At 50.8% G+C, this 12,664-nt stretch overlaps 1 protein-coding gene across 1 annotated transcript in view; it reads left to right on the top strand.

Moving 5' to 3' along the window:
• ADARB2 (adenosine deaminase RNA specific B2 (inactive)) overlaps nt 1-12,664 on the top strand; it is a 430,916-nt gene that overhangs the window by 297,274 nt on the left and 120,978 nt on the right. Inside the window, exon 3 of the mRNA XM_045187554.2 lies at nt 1,033-1,901. Coding sequence (XP_045043489.2) covers nt 1,033-1,901 — 869 coding nt within the window. The remainder of the gene's footprint in view (nt 1-1,032; nt 1,902-12,664) is intronic.

The raw sequence follows: 12,664 nt of genomic DNA, 5'->3' as shown, positions 1-12,664 counted from the left end.
AGGCCCATGACCGTCGTCCTGGAGTATCTCATAGGAAACTGTGGGTTAGTGTTCCAGAAACATCCTCCCCAGGAGGCAACAGGGACTCTGGTCCAGCAGTTCTGTGACGATCCAAGCTGTGGTTTTCTAAATGGAATAGCTTCATTGGTGAAGAGCGGTCCAAGATAGTTAAATCATTACACATGTGCACCACCTATAGTTAGCAAATAATGACTTTGCTAAATTTAATGCATATCATTTTTTGCAAAAGAAATAAAACATCACAGATACAAATGAAGCCCTTGCCTGGGCTCCCATTCCACTTCCTCCTTGTTTCCTGGGAAGCTTAGCATCTAAGCCTCACCACTATGTCTGATTACACGAACAGCATGCAGTGCCTGCATTGTTATAATTTATATTAATGACATTGCACTCTGTGTGACACTTCGCGTTGCTTTTATCATGCAACATTATATTTGTGAGATTCCTCTACATGGAAGCATGTGGACCTGGTTCATTCACCGTGGTACTATCGACCCTTCCATCCTACGATCGCACCACAATTCAGTCATCAGTCCACTCCACGGGGAAGGACTGCATGGCCCTCAGCGTCACCTGAAGCTGATAGAAGGAAAGGGCCACGTGTGGTTTGGTTTTAGGGAGGCTTTGGGGGAGGGGAACAGGGAGCCTGTGCCCAGATGGCCTCAGCCCCACCCCATTTCAGCAACACTCAGAGCAGAAGGTAGGAGCAGGTGGGGCTCACCACGTCCACACCTGCATTCTCAGAAATGCGGAGCTGCTCAGGGCTGCATGTCCTTCCTCCTCCCAGGCAGTCATCCCCACTTTCAGGGAAGTTTAGTGACTCCTGTCAGCCTACAAACAAAGGGAGCTGCTTAGCTTGTCCCCAGAAGGCTCCGTCCAGTGGACGCATTTCAGAGGCTTGGCTTTCGGGCCGGCAGCTGGGCTCATGGGCATAGTACAGTCATCAGAAGTGGTGTCTGTCTTCAGGCGAGCTGAGAGCCCTGGGTCACCACCGTCTGTTCTCACCTCCAGGTACCAGCAGTGCAGACGTGAAGGAGAACCGAAATGTGAGCAACCTGGAGGCACGGCCACTGCCCATTGGGGACAGAGCCCGAGGCGGTGCACCTGGCATGAAGAGGAAAAGACCTCTGGAGGAGGGCAATGGTGGCCACTTCTGCAAACTGCAGCTGATCTGGAAGACGCTCTCATGGTCAATGACGCCCAAGAACGCGCTGGTCCAGCTGCATGAGCTGCGGCCCGGCCTGCAGTACCGGATGGTGTCCCAGACCGGCCCCGTGCACGCACCCATCTTCGCTGTGGCCGTGGAGGTGAACGGGCTCACATTTGAGGGCACAGGGCCCACCAAGAAGAAGGCCAAGATGCGGGCAGCCGAGCTGGCCCTGCGCTCCTTCGTGCAGTTCCCCAATGCCTGCCAGGCCCACCTGGCCATGGGCAGCAACACCAGCTCCTGCACAGACTTCACCTCCGACCAGGCTGACTTCCCGGACACACTGTTCAAGCAGTTCGAACCAGCGGCACCCAGTGCGGCCTTCCCGGGTCGCTGCCCTGCCGAGCCCGAGCTGTTGTCCCCGGCATGCCGGCGGGGTCGGCTGCTGCACCACACGCTGGACCTGGGGGCCCCAAGCGAGAGGAACCCAGTGGTGGTGCTGAACCAGCTGCGCGCCGGCCTGCGCTACGTGTGCCTCTCAGAGCCGGTCGACAAGCAGCGGCCCAGGAGCTTCGTCATGGCCGTGAGCGTGGACGGCAGGACGTTTGAAGGCTCGGGACGCAGCAAGAAGCTGGCCAAGGGCCAAGCGGCGCAGGCCGCCCTCCAGGCCCTCTTCGACATCCGGCTGCCTGGCCACATGCCCAGCAGGAGTAAAAGTCACCTCTTGCCCCAGGTGAGAATTCTCAGGTAGCTCCCGGCAGGTGGCTTCTCCCGGATGCTAGGAGACCATGAGCTGGGACAGGCAGCGGGCAGCCCGCCTGCTCTAGTCGCTGTAAGTAGAGAGCACCCCCACACACCCCTCCCAGAAAGGCCAACTCAGCCCATCCCAGCCTCATCATTAGAACAACTGTCCAGCTTGGGGAGAGAATCGTGTGCATGTAAAGAAAGAATGTCAACATTCAGGTTTAGCGGAGGTGAGGGTTGCAAGAGTGAAGGCAGGTGATGTCTGTGATGACACCAATAGCAGGACACAGGGCAGGAGGCATGCAGGGGCCGTCCCCAGACAGGGTGACAGGGAAGGATAGCTGGCATTGTCGGGTGCACTTCAGTGACTTGGTTGCTGAGTGTTCTGCAGCAGGAGGACCAGCAGGAGGTGAAAATGCATGTTAGGTAGCAGTCTGTGTAGTTTCTCACTATGGAGGCTGGGGGAAGGGAAGTGAATGTGAATTGTCTCATCTCAGTGATTCCACCTGGTGGTTCACCTTTGCTCATTCAAGAAATACTTTCATAGCACCATCCACCTGTCAGGAACTATTTCTATCCCATTCCAAAACAACCTCGTCCTTCCAAGTCTTATAACTGCTTACTTATGCAAATTACCTCTGGTCTTAGCCTTTTCAGAATTATCTGTAGCCCCACCCCCCAAAAAAGAATTATCTGTAGGTATCACTAATGTATTAGATGCAGGGAAGTATCTTTATTCACTTTGGCCTCAGTCATGGGGAAGAACTTTCTACAGAGTCAGAAGCACTTAACCCAGTGCAGATCTGTAGTAAGCCCCCAGTGACTCTAACTTGTTGTTCCCATGGGATCACATCGCAGCTCCTAGGACAGAACCCACTGTTTCCCAGGGAGGCCGAGCAACTGCAGAAGGAGGCAGGAGCCACCCGGGCTTCAAGGAGCACAAAGGGTACACCACAGCAACCAACCTAATGCACAAGGACAGATGCCTCGTGCTGAATCATGACCCTCAATAAATATGGATCTGATGGAGCTTCTCACAGCTCCATCAAGTGAGGAAGAGAGACTGTCCAACAAGGAACCCCAGGGGAGGACAGCTGTTTCTCCTGCTGCCCCTGTCCTCAAGGCCTTCGTTTATTCTCACATGCTTAATGAACATTCTCAGGAGTGGGTTGAAGGGATATAGACCATAATCTCCATTTGTCTTGCTTTTCAGCCCGCCCTCAAATAACACACAATCCGGGTAGAAATATGGTATTTGCAAGAAGTTCAGGGCCAATAGGTCCCTGAGCACATCTTGCCAGAAGTTTGCAGCCTCATTTCTCTTTTCTGGCACATCTATTTTATTTCATTGTCTCCCTTTTTCCTTCCGATCCTGTTTCTCCAAATCTGTAGCTTAAACTTGCCAACCACACCCAAAAAACCACTGTGCCTCTGCAAACTGCATGAGCCCCAGGTGGCCCCTGGCCTCCACATCACCTCTGTCTTCTCACCACCTTCCCCAAGAAGGTCCCTCCTGCACAGTGCAAGGCAATGTGTCCCCTTGTCTTCCAGCCTGGCATTTTCCTGTGTGGCCACCCCACCAAAGGCCCTCAGGGGCCCTGCACTTCTGTTCAGTAAGAAACACCAGTTCCCTCCTGCAGCATCTCCCAGTCCACCCCACCCCAAGTGAGTGTTGAAGGATGTCAGTGAGTTGCAGCCAAGACGTGTTTCCTCTCATCTTGTCACCCTCGAGCTCATGCGGTGGAGGAACCAGGCAGCACCAGTGCTTTGTAACAGTTGTTTGACCCCAGAATGCAGCACATCAGTTCCAGCCACGACCGCTAAATTATTTTTCTCTGACAGTCCGCTAACAACCCCTCCTGGATGATGGAGGGCACGGAGCAGCATAAGGGTTGTGGGCCATTCATCACACCCCAGGCACTGCTGTCCCGAGGCTCATCACCATCCCCTTGACCCATCTCCCGGATTGGGTGGGGCTGAGTGCATCAGGGGCCCCAGGACCAGGTACCATCGGTGGCTTCATTAAATTTGAATCCTATCTTGAACATGGTCTAGATGCAGAGGCTGATCTTTAAAAAAAAGATTCCAAGAATCCCTGGAAGTGCTGCTTTGCTCTTCCACTTGGCCCAACGCTCTGTCTCTACAGCAGACTTCTGGTCCTGCCGACACCGTGGCCCTGACCTCCAAGGCCCCAGTGGTACGACCCTTTGTTATCCTGTCTAACAGCCCTCTTAGCACCTGCTCAAGGACAGTATGCCAGGCACCCCTGCCCTGGCCAGGTTCCCAGAACCACTGCCTACACTCCTAGAAAGGCAGGTCCCCCAAGCCACTGCCCTCTGAGGACCCTCCTCAAGTGCACACAGGGGGAAGGCAGGACAGTTGGTGCTGGAGAGACAGTTTCTGGAACTTGGGTATCAGCACCAATATTTACTGTTCTTTGCCCAAAGCCCCAGGCTCTGCCTTACAGAGGGGACGACAAGAAGAGAGTCTGGTTCTCAGATACCCTCGTTGGATTACACTTGGACAGAAGCAAACACATCTCTGTTCAATGTTTTAACCAAAGGCTTGGTCTTATATGAATGAAGCTTCAGAACCAGCCCTAGTGGTTACCTCTTTTAGTAATTAATGAAATTAAGTAATATGACCCCTTTAAGTAATATTCAGTGAAAAAAATTTTAAATGTGACAGTGCATGTGAGCCGTGGGCCCAGCTGCACGAAACGCAGTAGGTGCTGGAGGGAGGCCCAGGAACCTGCACTGCAATTCTGACTCAGGTGAGTCAGATAACTGCCCTGCCGAGTGCCCCACCCTCTGGGAGCTCCTCAGGGCTCTCGGCCTCAGCCTGTAGAAGAGGATCCTGGCAGGACCCGCAGTTCAGGTTGGATGTTTGCTTGTCATCAATACGATCCTGACCAAGCATCACCCCCAACGCCCCTCAGGTAAAGAGGTTGGTGCCACTGCATCCACCATCCAATCACCAACTTTCTGGACAGAGTGAAGCATCTCCTCCTCTGAAGCAACACCGAGAGTCATTGTCCAACAGTAAGGGTCGAGGGACACAGACTTGTTACTGCCTCGGTTTTGATAGAGTAAGTTCTGAAGAATACTATTCTCAATAAAGATGAAGATCACAGGGGTTGGTTTCTGCAGGATCTGATTCTCATCACATTGTGTCTCAGAATGAGGCTAGTTCTAATCCTTCGATTTCATGAGATATGACTTCAGGTCTCTTAGCCAAAATGCTGAGAACAAGACTTCATTAGAATTCTTAAACCACACAGGACAGACCTAAATGATCAGAGTCTACAACTCTGCAGGGCGAGCACTGGGCATATAGACTGGGCATAGAGGCTGGGCGTATATAGGCTGGGCATAGAGGCTGGGCATATATAGGCTGGGCATAGAGGCTGGGCGTATATAGGCTGGGCATATAGGCTGGGCATAGAGGCTGGGCGTATAGACTGGGCATATAGGCTGGGCATATAGGCTGGGCATAGAGGCTGGGCGTATATAGGCTGGGCATAGAGGCTGGGCGTATATAGGCTGGGCATATAGGCTGAGCGTATATAGGCTGGGCATATAGGCTGGGCACTCAGCAAACACCAGGTGACAAGGAAACCAATGTACCAGGAGGTAGCTGGGGGCCGAATCCCTCATTTATTTTCTTCATCTGCAGTTGGTTCTTCCTCCTGGCACAGAATTCCTCTAGGTTAATGAGATACTTGGAAGTAATAATTAGACCATGTCAGATTATGAATACCCATTTCCTGGAAGAATCACCTTTTAAAATAATAATAATAATATCACACAATTTATATCTCATTTTATCTTCATTTCCCACCACCACCCTCCCCAGTATAAAAAGAGTTTAATTCATAAAAGCATTAAATTCAACCAGAAAGGCATATCTTTCAGCATTTCCTTCCCATGGAAACAGGTCATTGAGCAGACTACATACATGTGATAGGAATAGAAAGAAAGGGAGGAAAACTTATACGAACTCTAAAAAGGGGTGGCATTGTGAAGCATCACCCCTATTTCTAGTAGGAGGGGCAGAAACTGCGGGAATATATAACTATGTTTTTTTAAGTTTCAGCATTTTATAGTAAATTTGGATCAGAACTCTTGCACGTGGCTCCAATTCATGGACTCTGTCCCAGAATTAGCTGCAGAGTTAGATGGAGGACTGGCTCTGGCTCCATTCACAACAGATGGGCTGCAGGCGTTAACAGGATGTTTGCAAAAATTTAGCTTCCTTCTCCCAAACACCAAGGTGACCTGGCTGCCTCTGGTCACTTTACAGACCGTCTCTCTAGTCTCCTCCTCCCACTCATCTACCTCACTCAGTAGACACAGCACCCTAACCACTGCAAAGCAGGACTGTTTGTTAACATCCCTATAACAAATTAGCAGCAAAGGCTCCTCAAATTTTAAATAAGCTTCAATTTAAAGTGATTCGATGTGGAAGCTGCATGCATTTTATCTCACACTGTCCATGCTGGTTTGCCCAAGGACACCCTGGAACAGCAGCGTACGCCACACGTCATTCCTTGCTCAGCTGGACCTTCACCCTGTCCCTGTGTCCTCAGAAGAGGCACTGATGGCCAGAACTATAGTGACAATCACTTCATTATCATTACACATGGAAATATCTTCTAAAATCCCTCCTTAATGAGGATTTTGAAGGCTCTTTAGATGCTTAATACATTTATATAATATATACAAAATGTAATATAATAAATAGTTGTACATAATATACATATGTAATGTATATGCAATATGATACACATTTATATACAAAATGCACTTATAAATCCTTTTGCCTCTAAGTACAATGCAGAATATGCATTTATAGAGTAGCCTCCACCAGAGTTCCTACTAAAACAAGTTTAGTGCAGTTTTGGTAAGAAGAGCTAAATATGTATTTAAGCCTATGTGTTCCGATACTGTGTTTAGCATTGAAATATAGTTACTATTACATAGGCAGGGGAAGCAAGCTTTCCCACTTGTCTCATTATTCTGTAGCCACAATTCACGCTGGTGATGGTGATGACTATTGGGAGATTTTATTAGGAACTAATATTGTCAGGTTCACTGGGGTCCCGTATGGTTCTAGGTGCTTTCCACACAATAGCACTTTCAAGCCTCATAAACCTCTTGGAGGTGGCACTATTCATGTTCCCACTGTCCAGATGAGGACACTGAGGCACAGGAAATTAAGTCTTCTGCCCAGAGTCTTACTGGTGAGTGGTGGAGCTGAGAGGATGATGAGGGAGCCCTCGGATGCCAGCCGGCCTCTGCCCAGACTCTGGCACCTGCTCAGGCTTGTTCAGGAGACAGGATTATCGGCAGAGTACTCTGTGAGAGTACTCTGTGAGTGAGCATGGTGAGGGTGACTCAAGGGTGCATGTTGCCTGTTCCATACAGGGAGCAAGGAGCACTGACTGACTTTGAAAGATCCCAGAGCCTGGGTACGTGAAGGAAAAGGGGCCTCCCAGGGCCAGGGCCCCGCTCCCACCTTGGAGCTGTGTCCCGCAGATGCAGCCCCAGGGAGGGGGAAACTAAGGGTGCATTTATAATTCTCTGTTGGGAGGGTGCCCTCAGAGGGCTAACCCCCCTCAGAATCCCAGGGGTGGCTGGGAGCTCGCCAGCAGCCCCCACACTGGGAGACCACCTCTGTCAGCAGAGAGCCTGCCCTTCCTTGGCAGGCTTTGCTGGGATGGCCAAGTTCCCCTTCCTCAGGGACACATTCTCACACTGAAAGGAGAGAGACAGCCAATGGGAGATTGCCAGCATGTAAATGAGCCAGAGAAAACACAGAGGGCCGGCCAAGAGAGGGGGAGGAGCACCTCACAGATACAGCGTGCCAGTGAGAGATGGGGAAGAAATGCAGGGGAGTGAGAGGTCCAAGCTTGCCATTTGCAACATCTTAGAAGGCACTTGCTGCCTGCAAACTCCAGCTCCTTGGCCCAGCTGCCACCTCTCCCTCTGTGCCATTGCCATAGGCTGTGGGAGCATGTTGGGCTGCTTCCATCTGGTCTCTGGCCTCTGCCCTCCCAGGGCCCAAGGAGTCCCAGGGGAGACAGGCTCTCTGGGGAGAGAACCACTATCCCAGGATGGAGCAGAGAGATCCCCATTGTGCTGGCTGGCTGGCTGGCTGAGCAGCCCTACGGCTGCTCCAGCTACATGGATAACACCTGGTGGGCATTGCACACTGGGTCCAAGAGTGAAAATTGGTCTCTGCCACTGCTAGGCCTCACATTGCAAACTCCTGTCTCATCCCATGTGGGTTCTAGTTCCCCAATAAGCAGGTGGCAAGAGAACTGTGGGGCATAGGGGGTGTCCTGGGTGAGAGGGGAGTGAGATCTGTGAAGGATGCAAGCCAGAGGAGGATGTCCAACCATTATGCAGAGGCCACATCTGGGCTAGGCCACAAGGCAGCATAAATTCCAGCTGCAGGGCAGGGTGGCCAGATGCCAGATGCAGCGTGGTCTGGGCAGCTGCTGTTGCGAGCCTGGGAGACTCTGCCTTGGGCAACTGCCCAGTGCTTGCCCTGCAGGGGGCAGGGTCTTCTCAGGAGTTGGAGCTCTGCTCCCCCAGGCCCATGTGGGGAACCACAGCCCGGATTCCCCGACCCCTTCTTGAGGAAATGTGAGTAAATCAGGCAACGATGATGCCTTGAGAAGCATTTAGGATGGCTTCCATTCCTTACAGCTTTTAAACTCTCAAGAATCTGTAAGGAAAGTTCTTCCTACCAAAACAATTTTGTAGCCTCTCCCACCTCCATGGCCCCTCCCACCAATGCAGTAGGCAACCAACCCCACAAGTTGCCACAAGAGCCGTATTCAGTCTCTGTGTCTCTCTATCTCTGTCTGTCCGTCTCTCTCTCTCTCTTTCCCTCCCTTCACACTTACTTTTCAATGAGTGATCCTGGTATGCATACATTAGCAGTATAGAGGGATGGGCAAAAGTAGGTTTATAGTTGTGAGTACATGAAACATAGTTTATTCTTGCATTATATATTTTTCCATACAAAAAACTATAAACCTACTTTTTCCCACCCCTGCATTTGGCACTCTGCGCACACATGATTTTGTATAAGCGTCATGTCAGTGGACATTTATATGACGCTTGCTGTGTGCTGGGCCTGATGGAAGTTCCTTCAGGTTCACCCAGGTTCCATCAGAGAATGAGCATAAGACCTGAGCATAGACACCGTGTCCTGGGCTTTGTGACCTAAGTGTGTACATGTCCATGTCGGGCAGCTGTCAGGTTACTGTCCTCGGTGAGGGAGGTGACAACAGTCCTGAAAGGAGAGAGTTAGCATGGCCTCCCGAGCCAGACCGCCTGTGCCCTCACTCACTGTGGGACCTCACCCCTCCCTCGGTTGGTGCCCCAGTGCCCTGACCTATAAAGTGGGATGATCATAAGAGTGTCCACCTTGTACAATGGTGGGAGGATGAAAAGGGTTAATATACGCAAAGCGTTTGAAATGGCATTTGGCACAGGGAAATCACCGTAAGTGTTTGTCATTCTTACTCCAGGGGCACAGGCTGTGGGCATGTGGCACAGATGGACAGACAAGCTCAGTATGATTAGTAGTTGGGGAGGAGGCAGGACAAATGTTCTAAGAAAAATTGAGACTCACTCCTATAATTCCGTTTGGGGGTGGGGGAGAAAAGAGGGAGTCAACTTCTAAAATACCAAGGTGGAGCTCAGACTGGCTGGGGGAGGTATGAGCCGGGGCCTCGACTGCACTTAGCCGGTGCTAAGAGGCCCTCAGTCTCCTTCGGGCCTCAGTTTCCTCGTCTTGAAAAGACAGGCCTGTGATTGGATGTTCGCTTCCAGCTCTCACACTCCAAGCAACAGAACCTGGTGCGAGAGGCCCATATGCCAGCACGATTATACAACATGGGCACAGTATGCTGGCAGCCACTTACTGGGTAACATTTAAGAGTGACACACACAAACACACCATCATGTTGACGGGCAATCTGTAGCATTTTGCCCAATAGCAGAGCTTATATTTTCTCATCTCAGTGGTGTTTTCCATTACAATCTAATTTTCCAAAGCAAAGGAAGACCTGGGGACAGCGGCAGTGGGGAGAGAGCTCTGGTGACGCTGGGACCTGTGTGCTCCTCCTTGCTGTCCCAGAGCCCCACCTTCCTCGCAGCGACATCCAGAGAGGGAGATGGGGGTGAAGCCTGCTCCTATTCTTTTGCCTTTTGCTCCTCAGCACTAAAGATCTTTAGAAGAATTGCAGAATGGCTAAATGTCAAAGTCTGTTTAAACATACTGCATCCCAAGGTGATTCGTGTCTGTTCCACCCTCAGCTCTTTGGAACAATCTGGAAGGCAAGAACTCAGCTAGGTTCCTATCTAGTTTCTCCCTCCTTATATGGCTGTATTTTTTTGACTAAAATGTAGTGACAACCCCAGTTCTCCCAGGGTGGGAATGAAACTGAGGTTCACGGTGTCACTGCCCCTCCTGTCACATGGGGACGGTGAGATCCTCTGGGTTTGGAAAGAGATGAGCTCATGTCCCCAGATCTCCATCCACCCTCCTGCTCCCTCAGCACCTCGTCACCACTCCACCGTATGTGTTAGGGCTCAGCGGTGTGTGGAAGTTGGAACTACGGTGTGTGACAACAGCACCACAATTAAACATTTTAAATGCATTTTTCTAAATTAATGCACTCAGTAAAATAAAAAATCACTCTATAAACCCTAAGCATGAGGGACTTTTAATACAGGGCATTTTCTCTGGGGTGGTGATTACAATAATGCTATGAAGACAGCCATCTTCTCCCCACAGCGTAAGTTTCTCCATGGCTTAACCTTGTATATTGGTGACAATGTCAGTTAGAGGAAGAATATTTAGTAAAATGATGCCCAGTCTGCCTGGTTTGGGTAGAAGTTTTATTCAGTTATCTATGATGAGAAGCTGAAGTGGACATGCTGCTTCCATAAACACCCGTGCTGGCCCGTGGCATCCCTGGAGTATCATTTTGGGTTCCAGTGCCAGGAAACGGAAAGTAGAGAAGTGAAAGCCATGGAGGCAGTTACGCAGCCACATGGCCTTCCTCCCGTAGAACCCTGGTCCCTACTAGAAGAAATGACAGGCCGGAGCTGTCTCAACAACAGGAGGACAGGGAGGCTGAGCCACTTCAGGCCATCGGATTAGGGTCCCCATGCCTGGAAACAAGGGCCTTGCAGAACGACATGGCATCTCAGCTACAGGGGCCTTTGGGCTGAGAGAACTGGTGGCACAGGAGTGTAAACAGAGCGTGGGGAAAGTGAAGGGTGGAAGAAATCTGATGAAACCGTGGAAGAAGAAAGCCTTCCCAGAGGAGGACAAGTTTAATGTCCAGATGTGGAAATGACCCCAGAGGATGGCAACAGCATGAGAAAAGGCAGAGGGGAGATTTATATCACAGACAAGAGCTGGGTTTGCTGTACATGCCAAGCTGGAAGGGAAGGCAAACAGTGGGCCATGAAGGGCCTGGGTCTTTCCAGAGAAGAAGCTGTTCGCAGCTGCAGGAGCCCCTGGAGCATCCTGTGGCAGGGAGAGGTGGTGATGTGTGTGTTTGGGGGGCAGGGGGGAGGGGACAGTGGGGCAGAGACTACAAGTTTGGTTCTAGGCCATTGAGTTTGAGAAACCCAGGGGTCAACAGTAGGGTCAGAGCTTTGAATTTAAATCCAGCTCCACCCCACACAGTTTGGTGCCCTTGGGCATGTCACTCAAAGCCCCTGGGATTCCTGGTCTATAAAATGGGCAGTTCTTCCACCAAAGGAGGGGACTGTGTGCCTCTGATGTCGAGAGTAATGACATGGGAAGACTAAGTGATCCAACGTCTATGCCCAGTGTCTTATGACTTGATCTTTTGGTTTGGCCAGTAAGTCAGACAATCATAGCACCTTACAGCCACTGGCCCAGCTCCTAACTTGATAGGAATGGCCCCCAGATCCTGTGGGAGGGAGAGACCTGCCCGAGCATGCAGGGCTAGCTGGTGGAGAAGTGAGGTGGAACCCATTGCTGGTTCCATGATGTGAGGTTTCCTCCTGCAAAACTCAGTTTTTATGAGGAGGCTTCAATGACTTTGCAGTAAGAAAAGCCCTGAAATCACTTTATGCCTTCTAGGTAGACACCATTTCTAGTGATCCTAGAAGTTTACCCAAGAACTTTACTTTGCACCTCAGATTCCAAACAGATAGAGTCCAGCAGCCTGGGCCTGGTTGCCATGAAGATAGCACCCTTCTCAGTCTGGCCCAAGCCCCACAAAACAAAGAAAACTAAATTTCTGACCCATGCTGAAAATACGTCTGATGGAAATCCTGTGTTTGTAAAAACACATTTTTTTAAATCACACCTCTTTTCCCAATCAACCTCTCACCCAGTTGTGATGGAGAAGCCAGGTAGACGGGGGTCAGATGTCATCTGGTTACTGATGGAGATGCTGAACCAGGCTCAGATGCCTGAAGGACCAGCTTACAAACGGAGCCCAGCACGAGGCCAACGTCCCCAGTTCCTGCCAGTCACAGGCAGAGCTGGCACTGCACACGCCTCTCCAACCAGCCTAGCACCACAAACACAGTCTCTGCAGGTCTAGGACCCCAGGAAGACCAGCTCCCAAGACCCCCAATCAGATGGATCACTCTTCACCTGGGAGTCCGAATCATAGTGCTGTCTTAATGAGTAAATGAGAGATCCTGGCCCATTTAGCCGCAGGAAGTAGTGCCATTAGGACAGGTG

Source organism: Desmodus rotundus, chromosome 4, assembly GCF_022682495.2.
Source record: "Desmodus rotundus isolate HL8 chromosome 4, HLdesRot8A.1, whole genome shotgun sequence".
Taxonomy (NCBI): Eukaryota; Metazoa; Chordata; class Mammalia; order Chiroptera; family Phyllostomidae; genus Desmodus; species Desmodus rotundus.
The sequence above is the reverse complement of the archived record's forward strand: the minus strand, read 5'-3'. Positions and strand labels throughout refer to the sequence as shown.